Here is a 20,128-nt window from a genome sequence, read left to right as displayed (position 1 = left end):
TTTACTTGAGGAATGGGAATTTGCTGTATGCATTTGCTGTCCAAGCAGCTCGGTGGTTTCCCTGCACTAGAGGATGCTGCACTGATCCCCTGGTGGCTGCATGGAGTTCCTCTGGGTGCACGAGGTGACATTAGTCCACATATGGGATTTACTGGCTTCTGTTCTAGAGTAAATGTGATTTAGTTACTTTTCAGCCTCACGCTGTCAGTCAAAACCATGATCCTTGGCAATTTTTTACAGTATCTCACTGTAAGGGATGTGATCTGAAGCCACGGGATGCAGCAAATGAGAAGCACTGGGTTTGTGAACTCAGGAAAGTAGAATTAAGGGGATGTTCTTTGTAGCACTGTGGAAGGTGTTCCCCACACACACCCAGTTGTGTGTATGTTCAGGAGAAGTTATTGCTTTCTCTGTTGAAAGAATGTTGAAATACTCATTTAGGCTGGCGTGCAGCTTGATACTGATTGGTGCTTGTTCCAATGTGTTTATGGAGTTGCTGACTTGGAAGAGCAGATTGCATCTCTAGCAAGGGCTAAATGGCTTTAAACTGGAGGAGGGGAGATTGAGGTTGGACATTAGGAAGAAACTCTTTAGTGTGAGGGTGGTGAGACCCTGGCCCAGGTTGCCCAGGGAAGCTGTGGCTGCCCCATGCCTGGCAGTGTTGAAGGGCAGGTTGGATGGGGCTTGGAGCAGCCTGGGCTGGTGGGAGGTGTCCCTGCCCATGCAGGGGGGTTGCAACTGGGTGGTCTTTAAGGTCCTTCCAACCCAAACCAGTGTGGGATTCTGTGACTTGCTCTCTAAATGAGCACGCTAGGCACAAAGGAATGGAAAGCTTGGTCCTTGGCATGGCTATATATTTCTGTATTCCCTGTGGTCTGTGAAACATTCCCAAAGTTCTGTTACCTATGAAGTAGGAAATCATAAAACAACAGTAGGAAAAAAATAGGAAAGAAATGACACCTCAGTATTTTGGTTACTGTTGATATCCTAATAATTCCTGGTTATGTTAGGAAGGCTGAAAAAATAAAAGATGCTTTTGTGATGCTGCAGGTGGGTGGAAGCTCTGTTGGTCACGACTAGCAAGTCACAGAGTAAAGTTTCAGCATAGCTAGAAGATCCAGTTTCTCATAAATTTCCAGATTCTCCCTTTTGCACTTTGTTATGCTGCATCTTCCTGCATGATCTTACCCCCAGGACTGTCCAGACCATGCTTGGCCAGTGGGGAAGATCTGGAAGTAGCAGGAGATGGGGACAGTTCATGTGTGTAACTGAGGAAACAGAAAGGTTCCTAAGCAAAAAAGTGCAGTCTCATTTGCTGCTTTATTGTGTAGCAGCCTGGAATGTTTTGACTGTTGCAAAGGGAAGATCTCAAAGTCCTGTCTTCTCTTGTAGTGAATACACAGTCCTTCAGCTGGTTTCAGTCTGGTACTCTATGGTCAGTCCTGTTTCAGCAAAGTCAACTGGGTTAAGGAAGTTTGCACTAGTGGAAGTGTGGTGACCCTGAGTTAGTTTTTAGGGTTACCACCATGCAGCAGCTCCATCAGTGCCATTTTCTGACAAGTCAGCAGCCACCATCCAGCTCAGAGCTCCTGGCTGTAGTTCCCATGGTCTTTCTTTTCAGGCCCTGCTAATGGCTAGGGCAAATGATGCTCTGAATTTTCCAGCTGATGATTTATAGAAAGAATCCAGCTTTTTTTCCCCCGAGTTGTTGCTAAAAGAGAGTGACTGTGTGTAAACATGTGATGGAAGAGGAAATTGCCATTATTCAGACAGCATTTCTGTCTTTAAAGCATGATGAGATAACACAATGTGTGGTAATTACTGATGATACTTTGTCTCTACTTCACACGACTGACAATGCTGTTAAGGAGCAGCTTTACAGAAGCTTCTCTATTTTGATTTTGGGAAAACAAATGTTTAATATTAATTGATGATTGCTCTGTCTGTGCTGCATGCACTGTTTGCAGTCTGTATCTTTTGGTGGTTTTGTGCTGTGACTTTCTGTAAGTAGGCAGACAGCATGGAGAAGAAAAGCATATGGTCCTAATTTCCCCTCTATGATAAAGACTCGTTTCTTTAGGCATTACAATAGTTAATTAGATTCCTGATTCAGATTCTTCCACAGCAGTAAATACATCATCTGCACATGTCTCTCCAGCAAAACTACACTTGTGTGGCCATCTCCTCTGGTTAGAGGATTCATCTCTCCTGAAAATGGCCATATTTTCTGATTTAGTACATGAGTTTTTAAAGAATACCTCTTACCTTTAACTGAAAACTATTGTAGCTATGGTGAAATGTAGCACAGTTCTGAGAAAATAGTGCCCTGGAACTGTTGAAGTCTGAACACAATGGAATATATAATTTTGGACAAACTAATGAAATGGCTGCACACGTTAATTCACTGCAAATAGAACTGCTACTTTACAAATTTGTATCTGCATCAGAAACTTCCTTGTTTTGATGCTACCTCTGACCTTAAAAGAAAATGAGGAGTGTTTCAGCAGCAATCCATGGGCCTGTCAGGAATTCCTTGCTTGGCAAGTGGCATTCCCTGCCATCCACAGCCCTGGTGCCAGCAGGGACTGTGTTGGTGGGAACCTGTTCTGAAATACTGAACAAAGTCTTTGCTGGTGCCTCTCATCGGGCTTGATACAACCTCCACTTTTCCAGGCCTAAGTTTCCATGATAATGAACTTGCTCTCACTTCCCTATCATTTTTTCAGTCTGTGACTGCTTGTCCAGAGCCCTCTCCAAGGCTGTTAAGTGATGAAGAACTGCCCAGGAACACTCTGAGATGAAATAGTGCTGAAATTTAGCACTTCAAGTGGGGCAGCCTTAGACCTCCAGCCTTAGACCACTGTCCTAATTAAATTACATGAACAGGGGTTTGGGTTGTAAAAGTAGTTGAAGTAACAGGAAGGAAGTAGGATCTGCTGTCTTAGGAGATGGCAGAACTCAGAGTACTTGAAGAAGCACAAGTTTCTGAGGGTTAATCAGACTTTTTTGATGCTTCTTGTCACAGATGGTAACAGGGATTTGTTAGATACTGATGAGCTATTTAGTCATGTTGCAAGTCTTGTAAATCAGCATGTATTGAAAACTCTCATCTTCATCTGAGGATTTTTAAAATGAGATTGGAAATGATGCATGTGAGTGGAGAAGCAGCTAATTTGTCAGTGTTGGTTTTGGATGAGGGGCCATGAGGAATATCAAACTGTGAGTTGATTGAAAGAAGAAAAAAGATTAACATTGGGAAAGAGCAAAAGGTAGACAGCAGAAGCGAGATTGAAAGGGCAACTGGAGATGAAAATAGCAATTGCTTTAATTGAAGGGATGAGCAGAATTCCTGGCTAGTTCTGGTTTTGCTGTCAGTGGCTTGCTGTGACTCACGTAATGGCAGAACAGCAGAACAGGGTGTTTAAATGTCACTGTTTGATCAGAATCAAAATGTGTTTACCTTGAAATGCAGAATGTGCTGGGAAGGCTCCACTGCAGATACAGTTACTATTTTCACTTCTAGGATAATGTGATGCTTTTCAAAAGTTTGACTTAAGAGGTGTGTAAAGGGGACTCTGAGGAGAGCAGTGTGGGAAAAGCCGATCTTCTTTGCTCTGTCCGGGAAACAACCTTAACAGTTTCTATTCCTGTTACTAATTCTTTTCTCTGTGGAAAGGTTGATTTTCAGGCAGCTCTGTTGAAGCTAATGGCTTTCTCTGGTTCTGCAGATGTGGATGAGTGCCAGACTGGTGTCCACCGTTGTGGCGAAGGGCAGATTTGTCATAATCTCCCTGGGACTTATCGCTGCGACTGCAAGCTGGGCTACCAGTACGATGCCTTCAGCAGGAGCTGCATTGGTATGTACAGGGTGAGAGGAGATGGAAGGACTGATTGATTGACTGAGCCTTGGACCTCAAGGCAGTGTTTAGTCCCACTGGGGTGTGCAGTTCTGCAGTGCAGTGCCTCAGAAGGTAGCAGAGTCACCTCCAAAGCAGCCGTTGTGCAGCAGGGCCAGTTAGAGCTCTGCCACTCCATGCTGGGATTTCAGACCAGGTGCCCTTGGTGTGGTTTAGCTGCAGGTTATCAGTTAGAATCATCTGCAAAGTGCTTTGCTACAAGTTATGCTTGTTCTGCTGCAGAATTCATCTTCCTGAAGGTTTCACAAATTTCCTCCTAAGGGATTAGGATGCAGCACTTTGTATTTTATCATTACTGTACCCCAGTTAGAGCACCAAGTCAGCACAAAACCTGAGGTTGCAGCTCTACAAATTAATCTCTGACACTTTTAAAAATACCCTCCTGTACCTTGTTTGATGCTTTTGTTTCTCAGTTGATGGTTTGTGTGCTTGTTATGCTGGCAGATATAAATGAGTGCTGGAACTACCCGGGCCGCCTGTGTCAGCACACGTGTGAGAACACCCCTGGCTCCTACCACTGCACTTGTTCTTCTGGTTTCCGCTTGTCCTATGATGGGAAGCACTGTGAAGGTACCCAGCATTTCTTCCATCAAGAAGAAATTGCAGTGGGAATTAAGGGACTTTAGAGAAGGAGTTTGTGGGTGCTGAGATTTGCAGATATTCAATGGGACACTCAGACTGCCAGAGAAGAGCTGACAAGTTTCTCCTCTTTCTTCCTTTTCTTCACATACTTTTTCCTTTCAGATGGGAGAAAAGCAGAACATAGCAAAGTTAGAACAGGAGACTTTTCATTCAAATTTTAATAAAGGCGAAATTTGGTAGTGACAAAACTTGAAAAAATGTATTTGGAGTTCAATGGAAATTTTTTAAGCTCTCTGTGATTTTTTTTTTTTAAGGCAATGATTACCTGGTTTTAATCAACTGTAACATATAAGGTCTGAAACACGTGCTTGCATGTGCATGTGTTTTGATTGGCATATATAGAAATAAAAATCAGGTGCAAGAGACATCCTCATGCTTGTTGGCATGCTGCCTAGGGAGCAGACAGATCGTGGGAGAAATGAGTCCATCCTTTTTCCCTCTGACCAGAAGAATGGAAGAATGTCATAGCTGTTCTCAGAGGCAAGAAATGGTGGAAGATCCTGCTCTGAACCATTGTCGCAATGTCTGTGGGTTTGTTTTTTGATACAGATGTGAATGAATGTGATACCAGTCCCTGCAGCCAGGAGTGTGCCAATGTTTATGGTTCCTATCAGTGTTACTGCAGGCAAGGTTTCCAGCTGGCAGAAGATGGACATTCTTGTAAAGGTAAGGCTGCTGCTTTGTCAGCTGAAGTTCAGTATCTGCATTCTCATTAACAGGCAGTGCTGTCAAACTCTTAGCAGCACCTGACTGTGTGGGGGATGCCTAAGGATGAGTCTGAGTTACCCTGCTGCAAAAGGTAACTTCAGCTACTGGAAAATTCAGTTGATTTTCATGCCTCCTCCTTGGGGCTGAAACATGCTTGTGTGACTGCAGAACCAGTGAGGTTATTGTTTCGTGGGGCTGGAGTTTATGACTGAAAAAAACAGAAGGGAAGATGTGTTTACCTGTATTGCACCAATTAAAGCCTCCACTCAGCCAGAGTTGAGTGAAAGGTTGCTGTAACTGCTGCTGGTGCTGGGTGGATGAGGAGCAGAGCAATCAGAATGGAGAAGGGACGGCTTGTGCCTCTTTCTTGAGGGTGCCAGTATCACAAGGAAGCCCCCACAACCATCCTGCAAGAATTACAGAGGTACCAGAGAGACTTCTTCAAACTCAGATGTGCCCTAGACTTACTGTTCTTTTCCATCAATCCATACTCCTTGGAACCAGTATTTTTGGGAGCCATCTGTGTTCAGCCTTTCAGAAAGCACCATCCTTGGTCATTGGCCGAGGTCAAACTTCCATGGCTGCATTCTTGTTTAAGAATATATCATAAACGTGTCAGATAAGAATTCCTTTGTGCTCTTCAGCCTCCCTTTTCAGATTGCTGCCTTTCTTTTTGTCATGTGTTTGCAACTGTGTTCCTTCCCCAGATATTGATGAGTGCACACAGAGTGCAGGCATCCTCTGCACCTTCCGCTGCGTCAATGTTCCTGGTAGTTACCAGTGTGCCTGTCCTGAGCAGGGATACACCATGGCAGCAAATGGAAGAACCTGTCGAGGTAATGAGGAGTTTAGGAACTGAAAGAATTCTATCCTGAAGCTTTAATCCTTGGAAAGATCTAAGCCATTATGGTTATTCAGTCAAGTCTCCATTTCCTGCATTAGTCTCTGTTAAGAAGCCAGAATTTGACAAACCTGCCAAGTACTGGTATCTGCAGTGTCAGCTTTATCCCGGGTTAGGAAATGTGCTGTGGTGACTAATTGTTAAAGTGAATTCCTAAGGGAGCCCCCTTCATCATCCAGGCTGGGGCACGGGAGCTGTGTGTGCCCCTGGCACAGCAGCCAGCGAGCTGCTTGTCTGGAGGTGCCAGATGGAGAAATCCTTGGCTTCCTTAGGAGCTGCACTTTCCTGCCCCAGAAGTCTGGGAGAGTAGATGTGGGATTTGGACATCCCAAAATCTGCCACCTAAGCTTAAATATGTTGTCATTAGTAAACGTTAGTGTAAATGACATGTATCCTCCTCCCCCCCAGCACCTTTTCTTCAGAATCATAGAAATGTTCTCTGGGTGTCTGCTGGTTTTCATCTGGTGCACAGCTGTCTGGTTTTGAAGTAACAACCCCCCAGCTCCAAAAGATGCAGGACTGTGTAAGGATGATTGAGGATCTGATTACCTTCAAGCACTCTGCTTGCATCCCTGCAGCAGTTACAGTCACTAGCAGGCATTTCCTGCTCTTCGTTTTTCAGAAACCCTTCAGTAACTTTTGGTTCTCTATCTCCTAGGCTTAAATTCCCTTCTCAGTGCTAGTGGCAGTGCATTTACACTGTGTGAATCACAAATGGCATTAGCATACTTGAACCTGACCTTGGAGCAGAGCAACAGACTTGAATGAAAATGCAAATATTTTTAAAAGATGTTAAAAGCTGCTTTTTAAAATGTGTTTTTAAGCATGACTTCAGAATGCAGCCATATCCACGTGCATTTACATTCTTCTGTACAAGCCACCTTCAGAAAGCTGCAGCTGTAACTCTCCAGGGGCTTTTTATTTTTGCCCTGCTAACTTGGAGTGCTGGCATGTTAGTTGCCAGCAGTGAGATTTGAGCTGAGGACATCCAGAGTTCATCGTGTGAGGCACCTGGCCAGCCCAGCCCTCTCAGCTGGAGGCACCCAAGTGTGCTCCAGGTGCTGCAGGGAGAAGGTCCCACCGCACAGCCCTGTGGTTGTGTGTGTGTTGTGAAATCCTCCCTGCTTTCTCACCCTGCCTGGAGGGTTCCTGCTGGATAGACTAGCCCTGCCAAGGAAGCTACAGGGATGCTTGGAAGAACTGTTCCAGTCCCTGTGCCACCTGGTGCCTGTACCTTCCTTCAAGGGGAGAATTGTTCTACTTGCAGAACCTGGCTGGTGAGTGGCAGCTCTGTGCAGGGCTGGGTGCCCTGGCTGCACTGCAGTTACTCAGGTGCTGGAAGTAACCCCTGGTATGTGCCCTCTTCTGAGCTCTGCAAGTTTGTAGTTACAAGTTTGGGCAGGCTTGTATGCTGAGGTGTCTGCAAACGTGGTGAGAGGAACAGTCCAAATTGATGTCAGCTGCCCTGAACTCAAGGAGATGATACTGCTTTCCACCAGCAAAAGATCTGGCTCCAGTTGCTCATCATCTGACCAGTTCTTAAGAGTTACTGGGGGTACATTCTTTGCACCTTTTTTTTTTTTTTTCCAAACAGCCTCACATGTAATAGCTGCTCAGCATGTGGATCTTTTGGAGGAGCTGCCTGTGGTGTGGTGAGCTGAGCCACAGGGGGACAGGGCTGCTTTCATGCAACCACTGCAAGATGGGAGAAGTTGTCTTTTCACCTGGGGCACTTCTGAGAGCCACAAGAGATGACGTTTCCTCTGGTTCTCTCCTACTCCCTGATGTGTACTTTTCTTTGCAAGACTTTTAAACCAGTCAGTTCAGTGCACAAGTTCAGCTCGCATCCCAGGGGAACGGAGGGAGTGGGAGGTTGTGGATTTCCTCTAAGAGTCTCTCTCCTCTGTGACAATTGGCAGAGCTGCAGAGCCCTCACAGCCCACATGGTTTGTCTGTTAGCGTTTATTTCATTTTAAAGCCTCCGTGCGTTGTCTAGACATTTGGGAGTACACAATGTGACTCCGAGATCTTTGCCAATATTTTCTGCTCAAGCTGGATCCTTGTTACTGCATCTGGTTTTCAGCATTTTAGGGCCCATGGCATGGGCTTAGGCACGTGTGTTCTGTAGGTAACCGTGTTTTTGCTTTAGGCCAGGAAGTGGTTTTGAACTCTGAAGTGTTATTTTTTTGTCTTCTGCAACATTACTCCTCGTTGTGGGGAGATATTTATATTTAACTTAAATTTTCGATTGTGTGTGCCCTGTTCTGAAGTGTTGTTCTTAAATTCCCATGCTTCACAGTAGCCTGGTGGAGCTTAGGGTCATGCAGCTGTACAGCACTGGCTCCTTTGCTTTGTCTTTGCCCCCTGCTTTAATCCAGAGCACCCTCCATGTCTAGATACATCCTTCCCCTGATGGTAGCCCTGCTTTCTCAGTTCTCAAAGGACCTCAGAGGGTCCTGTTGGCTTTTAATAGGGCTTGGTCATTTTGTGATGGGCTTGTTCATTCTTGAGGGGTGGCTTCTGCCACAGTAGGCTGCAAGTGGCCCACGTGTGGGCAGACACAGGGTGTCCCTCCATCCCTGACATGTGCTGGCGCTGGGGAGGGGACAGCCCCTCTGCAGACTGGGGATGGGGGAGTGTTGGTTTGGTTGGCCTTGTCTATGAAGAAGGAGCCATGGCCACCACACGTGCCATGCAGGGTAGGAGTGATCTGTAGCAGTGGCCACCTGTCAGCAAGGACTGTCCCTCCTGCCTGCACGTGCTCTGCCGCTTGGAACCTGGGAGATGCTTCCCCAGCCACTGAGCTTGTCACTGCCCATGTGCTGTGCTCACCTGCTGAGCACCACGCTTGTTTAGAAACACCTGGTGTGACACAGGTGAGCTCTGAGCATGAAACTGTGGTTCAGGGAGCACCGGTGACCTGTGAAGCTGTAAAAATTGGCCCATCTCTTTCAGGAAACTATTTAAAAACGACCTTGAATCAGAAGAGCTGTGGAAAGCTGACACAGCAGCTCAGGGATGGACAGGTTGGCTGCTCGGAGAAGTTCAGGGCTCCACTGCCTTAGACAACCACTATCTAGTTACTTCATTCAGTTGCCTTTCAGCCTAGTTTATAATATTCCTTCCAACACATCTGTGACTCCACAGGAGCAAGGGAGGATATGACAACACAGGCAGTTCTGTAGAGATGTTTGTAATTGGTTTCAACCAAACATGTTCATGCTTGGTTTTTATTGCAGTGGGAAGGGGCAGGGCAGGAGGATCTTGGGTTCTGAGAACTTCTTTTTCTTCTCATATTCATTCTCCACTGAAAGTTAAGCCCTATGTTGTTGCATCAGATGTGTTTGGGTTGAGAACAGCTGGGTTCAGAGGAGGAGGCCAATGTTTGCAAAGCCCAGGTGAAGACAGCCAGCCCTGGCCTTGTGCTCTGCCAGGCAGGGGAAGGACTGTCAGGCAGCATGAGGAGGATCAGGGGCTGCCTGTTGGGAAGGGCTTCCCTGGTTGTTGCACACACTGCCCAGTGGTGCTGTCATCTCTCACTAACTGGGAATGTCAAGGAAGCACCTTTATTTCTGCAGAAGACATAGGAGTTTGAGCAGATTGGATTCAAGGTGCTTTACCCTGCCACTCCTAGTGCCAAGAAGGGTCTGTGTGCAGAGGTGAACCTGACACACCTCACTGGAGTGTGCAGTTCACACCCCATGTGTTTGCTCTGGGGTTCTTGCAGGCACAGGCAGTGGTGACACAGCCACTGGGGGGTCAGACAAGAGCCCACAGCTTGCAGAGCCAGAGCCACAGACTCCTGTTGTTCTCATGCACACAGAGTCTCATAAGGAAGATATTCTACACTTAGGAAGAAATTCTTCACTATCAGGGTGGTGAGGAACTGGGATGGGTTGCCCAGGGAGGTTGTTGATGCCCCATCCCTGGAGGTTTTCAAGGCCAGGTTGGATGAGGTTTTGTGCAACCTGATCTGGTGGTTCCCTGCTCATGGCAGGGGGGTTGGAACTGGATGATCTGTAGGGTCACTTCCAACCTTGATGATTCTATGACATTACAGCCCATAAATTGCGTTTGTTGTTTTTTAACTCGGTGTGTCTCTTTCCTTGTGTTTCCCATTAGATGTGGATGAATGTGCCCTGGGAACCCATAACTGCTCAACAGCAGAGACCTGCTATAACATCCAGGGCAGCTTCCGCTGCCTGTCCTTCGAGTGTCCTTCCAACTACAGGAAGGTGTCTGACATGTGAGTATGGCTGTGGCCCAGGAGCTGCAGCCCCAGGTGACAGGCAGAGCCACGGGTGGGTGTCAGTGCCCAGAGCCCCACCTGGAGGCTTCACACAGACCTCCCCTGTACACAGCTCCTGTCTGGTTTTGCCTCTTCCTCCTTCCAAGCCCTGGAGCCCCCCTTGACCTCACCAGCTGCTGTAACAGCAGCCACCAGAGCCTGCAGCTCTGAAAGGGCTCTGTTTGTAATTGCAATTTTAAAAAGTAAGATGTTCTCTGCTGGTTCTATCCTTGCAGTGACTGCCAGGCTGCTCAGTGCACCACTCGTACAGTGGGTTTGGGGCTCCCTGAGAAATATTTGGATTGCAGTTCCTGAGAGACTGCTGAACTGTTGAAGAGGGTGGGTTGATGGGCTTGCCATGGATGAATGGCACATCCCCCACAGGTCCCAGCTCCTCAGCAGCTCAGGCTGGGGAGCCCCAAAGTCTCCCTGCCCTTTCCTGCCTCAATGGCAGCCAGTGCTTTGAGAGGCCATAGTTACCTGCTTATGACTCAGACCATACTTGTCCTGCCTTGCAGAACTGAGCAGCTTTACAATTTGAGGAGCTTGTTTCCCATCCCCACATTTTAGCTACCTTTTGAAGTGTGATTTTTTTTATTTTTTAATTTCTTTTCTTGGAGTGCTGTCCCAAGCTTGTGCTGTCAGTGATGAATCCCAGACCCCTCTTCCAAGCTCTCTGCTGCTTGCAGCATGACTCTGGCTCTTTCTTCATGGTGGAGCTTCCCAGCACAGCTCTCTGTGTCCATGATCTTTTTCTTACCCTGTTGTACTCTGACAATTGTGTCATTTATAAATGCTTTCTGGGCACTGTAAAAGCAGCACAAGCAGCTGGTAATTAGCTGAAGTCTGGGACTCCTGTTTGTCTGATACAGAATCACAGAATCATCCTGGTTGGAAAAGATCTTGAAGATCATCAAGTCCAACCATAACCTAAATCCCCCTCCCATAACCTAATCTACCCATTCAGTGCTTAAATCATGTCCCTGAGCACCTCATCTGTATTTCTTCTAAACACTTCCAGGGATGGTGACTCCACCACCTCCCTGGGCAGCTGTTCCAGTGTCCAGCCACTCTTTGGGTAAAGAAATTATTTCTAATCTCCAGTCTAACCCTCCCCTGGTGCAGCTTCAGGCCATTTGCTCTGGTCCTGTCCTTATTCTCTTGGGAGAAGAGCCCACCTCCCACCTCCCTACAACCTCCTTTCAGGCAGCTGCAGAGAGCAATGAGGTCTCCCCTCAGCCTCCTCTTCTTCAAACTAAACAAAGTTCCCTCAGCCTGTCCTCATAGGACTTGTTCTCCAGACCTTTCCCCAGCTTGGTGGCTCTTCTCTGGACACATTCCAGGCCCCCAGTGTCCTTCCTGCATTGAGGGGCCCAGAGCTGCACACAGCACTCGAGGTGCAGCCCCACCAGTGCCCAGCACAGGGGCAGGATCACCTCCCTGCTCCTGCTGGCCACACCGCTCCTGATGCAGGCCAGGATGCTGGTGGCCTTCTTGGACACCTGAGCACACACCTTTGCCTACTCAGAAATACCTGTGTGTTCCCTGCTGTCACACCGGCCACTCAAGGTGCTTCATTTCTCATCTCTCAGGAGGTGTGAACGGATCAGTTGTTTCAACTACCTGGACTGCCAGAACACCCCGGTGCGCGTTACCTACTACCAGCTCAACTTCCAGACCAACATCGTGGTCCCAGCTCACATCTTCCGTATCGGCCCATCCCCTGCCTATGCTGGGGACAACATCATCCTGACCATCAACAAGGGCAACGAAGAGAACTACTTCAGCACTCGGAGGCTCAACTCCTACACGGGCATCGTCTTCCTGCAGCGGCAGGTGAAGGAGCCCAAGGACTTCCTGCTGGATGTGGAGATGAAGCTCTGGCGCCAGGGAACTTACACCACTTTTCTTGCCAAAATTTACATTTTCATCACAGCTCACGCGTACTGAGGCCTGTTCTGAGATGGGATTTTATTGGTGCTATGCTCTTTTAACTCCTACCAAAGCTTAATACTGTTGAACTGGCATTTAATCTATCTAGCCCGTGTATTATTTTTTCTGTCGTTGCTTTAAACTTTTTTTTATTGGTTGTGTAAATTAAGTTAATTTTTACCTTTTGTTGGTTTTCTTACGTAATTCTTCACATCAACATTTGACAATGAGTGAAGGAAGGGTTAGAAAGGCAGCACATACGTTGTGCTAAATGCTGGAACCTTCTCTTAGAAATTACTTTTAGGTTTAGTCACACCTGCAGGGTATTGCACTAGGGAGAAAAGGTGTTCACTTGGGAGTGCTGGTTTTTTGCCACTAAGGGAATAAACCCTGAGGAATTCCACAAGCTGATGGTTTGGCTCAGCCCAAGGTTTCTTGGTGTTGAGGCAAAGGCTTCTCTGAGGTTCCTCTGTGTTAAGATGCTGTGTTGAAGGCTGTAGGTGGCCACTGCTGGCTCACCTCAGAGCACCCCTTTGTTTTCCTCCTTCCTCCTTCCAACTTGCATAATATGTTGCCTAAAATATATCTACAAATAAAAGAAAACTCCACCAGTGAAAAAAAACCCCTATGAATGAGTCTTGCTTTAGTAGGACTGCTCATATACCAGGTATTTGCAAGACCATGTAAAAGCTCATGTTTTTAGTAGTTGTCCTTGTAGGTGCTGGGATTCCTCTTGGTACAAACTCCTTCTGTTTAGGTAACTGTAAGTGCAGATTAGATGCTTTATAATTTTTAAAGGAATGTCCAAGAGGAAAAAAAATGAAAGAATCAATTACTGCTCCTTATTTTGAAGCTTGGGTGTGCCACTGAGGAACCACTTGCCTTTTTAAATAAAGAACAAGGGGAGTTGCTTCTCTTCTTCAGGAAAATTACTTCAGTGGTGTTGCAGAATGAGGCAGAGGAAAAGGCTGGTTCAGTTGGTGGTTTGCATGATGCCCTTCAGAAAATAACACGACCCAAGTTTTGAGCTGGATTTCCTCTAGTTCTACAGGAACCTGGATGAGGTCCAGAGCTGAAGGCCAGACGTGGCAGAGCACAGTATAATGGAAGTATTTGTTAGAATTTAGAAATGAAGATCAGAACTTCTTTTTGTCTGTTTCCTTTTTTTTTTTTTTCTTTCCCCTTCTCCCAAAAAGCAAAAAAGCTCCAATGTTGAAATGTTCTGAGCTTCCCTTGTTCCAGCTATAATTATTCTGCAACATGTTTTAAAGGAAAAACATAGCTACGATATATTGGTGTTTACTGCACTGCAGTTCAATAATCACAGAATCATAGAATACCAGGTTGGAAGGGACCTCAAGGATCATCTGGTCTGACCTTTCATGACAAAATAATAGGCTGTTCTTTTCTACAGTTGATCTTATTTTGACCAGTGTGGACACTCAAAGAATGGAGAAATAAAATCTTATGGCTTTTTATGCCACACTTGTACATGTTATTCTATTTTAAAACATTTGTTTGAACTGCACCCAAAAATCTTGTAAACACCACCTCTGTGGTGAAAGGGGAGATGTTCTGTATTCTCTGTGTCTCAAGGTGAATTCCTGCCACTTCAAGTCACTTCTTCTTAGGAGGAAATTCTTGAGTGTGAGGGTGGTGAGAGCCTGGCCCAGGTTGCCCAGGGAAGCTGTGGCTGCCCCATCCCTGGCAGTGTTGAAGGGCAGGTTGGATGGGGCTTGGAGCAGCCTGGGCTGGTGGGAGGTGTCCCTGCCCATGCAGGGGGTTGGATCTGGATGATCTTTAAGGTCTCTTCCAACCCAAAGCACTCTAGGGTTCCATAATTCTTTCATTTGGACTCTCAGTGATAATGAAGTGCAAATCTTTCTGTATCTGGTACCATAAAGACCCATCACCAGGGAAGAATTCTTGCTGTAAAACACAGGATGTTGGTGAGTTTGCATACATCAGGCCTCTCTTTGTTGTTGTTTTTTTTTTTTTTTTTTCTATAAAAATAATTTTGTAAATGTGATCTTCTTCCATCCATCTTTTGTTTTTCCATAGTTAACAGTTTCATAAGCATTTGGCAGGGAAGGGCCAACTGAGAAGCACCTGTTGATGCAGTCTTTTCACTGAGGGCCCATCTTACAGCTGCAGGGTGGCAGCAAGAGCAGAGCCTTTCCAGCCCAGGGTGCAGTGCCCGTGGTGGCACGTTCCTCCATGTCCCCATGGGGCATCAGGAGTCACCAACACCCCGAGTTTTCCATCACCATTAGTGACTGACTGTAAATGATGTTCAAGCCTCGAGAGTCTTTCTTGTCAGAGAACAAACGGACAAGCCATTTCTTACTTGGAGACCTTCTGCTGACTAAAATCAGCCCCAGTCAATCACATTAAGGAACTGGCAGTTTGTAACACAGACTCCTCATTTTCTAGTCGGGTAATTGATGAGGAAAGTTTTAGGAAGGGCTTTGCAGATCATTGCAAGACAAACACTGTTACAAAAACCTGTGTCTTCATCAGCACCGTGTCCTGTGGGTGTCCAGGGGGGTTAGAAATAGTTGCTTGGTGCAACTGGTCAAAGCAAAGTCTTAGGGTAGATCATTTCACATTGTCCTCTTCCCAAAATAACCAGAGGAATCTTTTCCCTCTTACCCCCCAGAGCAGCCCAGCCCAGCTCAGCAGGAGCTGCAGGACAGGGCCAGTTGCACTCAACTGTAACAGGCCAGAGTTGTTATATTAGCTCCAAGATCCCACAAACAGAACTTAATCCATGTTTCTTTTTCTTCTTCTTCACATTAGTTATTCCTGATTTAGGACAGAAGCAGATTTCAGTCTCTGCAAAGGTCCCACTCAGAACTCCTCTGTCAGCACAAATCTTGGCATTTCAGGAAGGGGAACAGCTGAGCCCCTCTTCCCTGGGGTCTGCTGGGGGAGGCAGCTCCCTTGGAGACCCCCTGAGCAGAGAAAGGCTCCAGCAGCCCCAGCCTGCTGGGGGGGCAGGCACTGGGCTGCCTCCCTGCCCCAGCTGCCAGAGCTTCACACATGATCCACCTGGTGACCCTGGGTTGTAGCTGGGTCCTGCTGAGGGGACATTTCTCCTCTGCACCTTCCCTGCCTCCCCCAGCCCTGGGGGCTCTGCTGCTGGGAATTGTGCTGCTCCCCACAGCCTGGCCAGCAGCAGGAGTGCTGGGCTCTGTCTGCACAGGGTGGAAAGCCAAGGAGAAGAAGAGTAAAGCAACAAAAATGAAGCAAGAATTTCCAGTTCTCTGGTGCTGTGATAATGGTTGTAGAACTGAATGTGGGTTTTTGTGTGGTCCTGGGGTAAAGAGTTGAGTATATGTGATAAAATTGGTGTCTTTTGTGGGTAAGACTTGTACTTCCCCTCAGAGCTTTGCAGGGTGAGTTGTTTTCATCTGGTTTCCAGGATGCAGGGGCTCTGTTGCATGTTCTTTGTCTCCCTCATTCTCTCTAGCCTGTGTGAGAGGTCCTGGCTGTTCTTCCCCATTCATTTTTCTTTTTTTCCCCTCTTCATTTTCCCATTGTTCCCACCCATGCCAGAAGGATGTGAAAGTTCCAGCCAGGGAGAATGAGGATTCTGGAGTAAAAATAGATTTTGAGGATAAATAAAAAGTATCTTCTCACATTTAGTGTTCTCTGCATCACAGAGATGTTTGTTTTGAAGTGGGTTCTGAAAAGCAGGATTTAATTATATGTAGTTTCAGTGATGTGAAACTTAAGTCACAAACTTGAGCCTTTTGTTTTTCTGAAACACAACCCTGTCTCTTGCACGTTCTCTGTAAATAGTGACCCCTGTGTGGGACTGCTCCAGAGCTTTGGAGCCCTTTAGATAAGCTTCACACTTCCAGGGCTCCTGCCTCATGTCCCACATGCTGCTGGAGGAGCTGGCTGGCAGCAGCAGGCCAGCTTGGTGTCCTCCTTGTCCCCCCATTTCCTCACAGGCTCCTCTTGTTGCTGCTGGATGTGTGGGAATCGTGGAATGTCTTAAGTTGGCAGGGACCCATAGGGATGGTTGAGCCTCACTCCCCAGTGGGAGCTTCCTCCAGCTGCACCCCAGTGCAGAGCCTCCCTCAGCCCAGGTGGCTTTCCAGGGAAGGAGGTGACAATGACTCCCTGTGAGCTGAAGGGCCCATGATGGAGGGATTAGAGATTCTAACATCTGCTGGGGAATTTACTTTTCTAGCTGGGGCTGGGGTGGAAGAGGCTGCTGTGGTGGTGCCCTGCCTGCTGTGAGGGGACCAGAGGAGATCCTCCCTGCCTTAGTGAGTCTCCTGCCTGGCAGCCAGGAACTGTGCTAGCTGCACAAATTAACAGGAGGGGGTTTAATTGGAGCTTGGATGGTGTCGTGGGGAGGGTGGGCTGCAGGGACTGAGCTGGGGCTGCAGGGCTCAGGGAGCTGCTGCAACAGAACCTGGGGTCTGATTCAACAGAGCCAGCCCAGCCCTGGGGGAAGTGACCCCAGGCTCACCCCAGGTGCAGAGCTGCCCATGGGTGAGAGACCTTCTGTTTACAAGTCATCTGGGGTAGGTTGGTCAGTGTACAATGTGAGGGAAGCAGATGGACAGCAGTTCTGTCTGGGGTTCCTGGAGAGGTGCTTCAGTAATGGTCTCTCACTGAAGTCTTACATCGAATTTCTCTGTGAAATACCAAGTTTCTGAAGAGAAATTCTGGTTGTGGGAAGGGCCATCTGAAGGACAAGTTCTTTAAGAAATAGGTCCCAATAGCATGTGGTGAATGCTGTCCTTGGGGAGGAAGGAGGAAGGGAAGGAAAAAGGTCTAAAATCTTATTTTTTTAATAATAGCAAAATGTGCAGAGTGTTAAGCTTTCCTCCTTGCCACCGTTTCTAGAAACTAATTGTGAAACATGGTGGTACCAGCAGGTGATGTGATTTAAGGGAAATACATCTAAAATGGAGACATCTGAGAGAAGGGGAGGGTGGAGATGCCTTTCTCTGTGTCAATGATGGTGCCTCAGAGCAACATGGACTCTACCAGGCTGAGCTCTAGAGGCGGTTTGTGTCTCACTGTGGTCACAGGGTTACTGGCTGCAGCCAGATGCATGGTAGAAGAGGACAGATCCTCCCCAGCATTGATGGCCAGGAGGGAAAAAAGGTATGTGGAATATGGGCAGTATGGGCAAGACTGATAATCTTCCATGGGCTGCATCTGAACTGGAGTGTTGCCATTTTTGGAGTCTGAACAAACTCTGTACACTGGTGATACTGGGCTGATAAACAGAGAGTGATCTTTTGAAGGGAACACACCATGATGAAAGGCTTGCTTTTTAGTGATAACAAAGCAAAGGATCTGCCCAATGGATGAAGGTGGCAAGCACACAGCTGTTGTGGGCTGTGCTGTGTGCCCCCAGGCAGAAACGGAAAAACCCACCTAACTAACCTCAACAAACTTGAAAATAATTGATTTCCTAGGAACAATACCTTATTTTCTTAAGGAGGAGTTTTCTGTGGTTTCCCAGCAGCTGCTGATGCAGAGCTCCATGGCAGCCGGGCTGAGGTGAAGACACAGCTTTCATCAGAACTTAACTTTCCTCTGGGGAGAGGAACAAAGACACAAGCATCAGATGTTTGTACTGTTGCCTGAGTCACATCTGACTCTGACATCTATAGTGGTGAAGGCCATTTAAAACTATGATTAGTCCATATAGGGACTGTTCAGAGGTTCTTTCAGCCTGTAAATCAGAAGAGGGTGAGGGCCAGGCCACGGGTCTGGAAGGACACTTGGAGCTGGCAGACATGTAGTATTTACCAGCTCAGGACTGTGAAAGCCCCTTTCAGCCCAGCTTCCCAACGTTCCCCTCCTTGGGAATCCCTGAAGCTCCCAGTGTATTTGGTAACTCTGGTGCTTTCAACCCAGCAATGATCTTCACCTCTCTGAGTTCCACTTGCAGCCTCTCCTCTTCCGTAGCTGCCTCCTGTGGGTTGTTTTGCTTTCCCCCCTGGTGCCGGGAGGTTTTTGTTTCATCACTTCTCTCCCTTTTAAAAGGACACAGGTCAAAAGGAGAAACGCCCAAAAATCCGTCAACCCTCTTTCCTTGCTGCCTCAGAGCCTGCCCCAGGGCAGCAGCTCACTGAGCTGCCAGCCCAGCAGCTGGAGAACAAGGTGGTTCCAAACGACACGAGGGCTCGAAGCCGGGCAGAGCTGCAGGTTTGGGAGGCAGCTTTTCTGCTTCCTGGGACTTGGCAGAGTGTGGTGCTGAGTGAGCACCCTGGGAAATCATTCATATAAGATTATTTCTACTTTCCCAAATTCCACTGATGATTTTTTATTTATTTATTTACTTGTTTTTACAGCATTATGTTTCCTTCTTTCTGGGAGTGCTCGTGCAGAAGAACTCGAATGTAGACTTTAGTGTTAACTATTTGTTTCCACATGTTTACAGGTACATTGTTTTTGAGAGGCTGTTGGATTTTTCAGTTTCTCTCTTGAAGCATCATCTTCTCCCTGGGCCAACAAAAGGGGACAGTTCAGGGCAGGCTGGGGGGCTTTGCCAGGGCAGGGTCTTGCCCAACCCACAGTTGGTGTTCAAGTTAGTTGAGTCAGTTTTGGCCCTGTTGTCACTGCAGACCTGCTTGGTGGGTGCTTAGCTGGCTGCCTACACCAGGGCAGGTGGGACATTCGTGGGGAGCAGGAGGAGAAGTAACAGTTGGTTCATAAGCTGGTCAGAAAACCTAAGGGAATTACGGAGGAATTTCCTTTTTTCTTTCCTGTGCTGGCCCTGGAAGACTTTGGAAAAACAGAGTTCCTGACCAGTCACTGTTTTCAGTCACAGGTTTGGACCTGTCAGTTGGCAGTGATTTTTTTTTTAAATTATTATTGTGTGAGTGTGTCCCCTCCCCTCATTACACCAACTAGATGGTTTTGTGGATCTCTCTATCACCCCGCCCAGGCAGGACCAGCCATTTGAAAATGCAAATCAAAGTGTTTCATTATCTCCATTGTGCTACATCTTCCTCTTCAGAATCAATAACGCAGAGATTTGCAGGCAGGCTCATTTTCTTTTAACACTGATCTAATTAGTTAATAAAATAATAGCTTCTCCCTCACCTCCTCCTAGCCTTTTTCCCCCCTCATTTCTCATTTTAGCCACTGAAGAAATATTTTCTCAGTTCTCATAGAAAGTAATGCATTTACACTTGCCACAGCAGTTCAAAGATAGCAGGAATATATTTTTCTTGTGCTGGTAATTGCTTTTCTTGGCCGTTAGTTGATCAAAGTGGAGGAAATGAAATGGGGACAGGCAGACTAAATAATAGATGTTTGGAGCAGAACCAGGACTAGAGCTTTCTTGGGGTTTTTGTTTTGTTTTCAAAATGCTAAATTATTCACTCTGCACCCGGGTGCCTTGCTGGTGCACAGATGTGGTAGCTGTGGAGGGAGCAGGGTGGTTCCTCCACGATGCAGAGCATGGCCATGTGAGCACGGGGCTCTCAGGAAGGTTTTTATCTCAGAAGCAACGGGCTGGGGTTTTTTTTCCCAGTTATGAAACCTTTTTAACCTGTCCTGCAAACTCCACAGGCTGTAATGAAGCACTGGAGAGCAGGGCTTTGGTGTTCGGGTTTGGGTTTTGTTATTTTTTTTTTTTAAATATAAAACTGAAGATCATTCTTCCATGTTTTCTGGCACTGTTCTTGACTGAAATGCTTGTATGGAATTTGAAACTGCACAAACATTTCAAGGTCTTTCATCAGATCTGTTTTGCTT

The 20,128-nt window shown here is 46.9% G+C and overlaps 1 protein-coding gene across 3 annotated transcripts in view; it reads left to right on the top strand.

Moving 5' to 3' along the window:
- Nucleotides 1–12,784, top strand: part of FBLN2 (fibulin 2) — a 113,283-nt gene extending 100,499 nt beyond the window's left edge. For 2 of the 3 annotated variants that reach the window (XM_051627463.1, XM_051627464.1), the window contains exons 12-17: nt 3,729–3,857; nt 4,362–4,487; nt 5,109–5,225; nt 5,975–6,103; nt 10,291–10,414; nt 12,049–12,784. In XM_051627463.1, coding sequence (XP_051483423.1) covers nt 3,729–3,857; nt 4,362–4,487; nt 5,109–5,225; nt 5,975–6,103; nt 10,291–10,414; nt 12,049–12,406 — 983 coding nt within the window. In that variant the 3' untranslated portion in view covers nt 12,407–12,784. The remainder of the gene's footprint in view (nt 1–3,728; nt 3,858–4,361; nt 4,488–5,108; nt 5,226–5,974; nt 6,104–10,290; nt 10,415–12,048) is intronic. The other variant, XM_051627465.1, reaches the window with a different exon arrangement.
- Nucleotides 12,785–20,128: the final 7,344 nt, after the last annotated feature.

This window comes from Apus apus, chromosome 9, assembly GCF_020740795.1.
Source record: "Apus apus isolate bApuApu2 chromosome 9, bApuApu2.pri.cur, whole genome shotgun sequence".
Classification (NCBI taxonomy): domain Eukaryota; kingdom Metazoa; phylum Chordata; class Aves; order Apodiformes; family Apodidae; genus Apus; species Apus apus.
The sequence above is the reverse complement of the archived record's forward strand: the minus strand, read 5'-3'. Positions and strand labels throughout refer to the sequence as shown.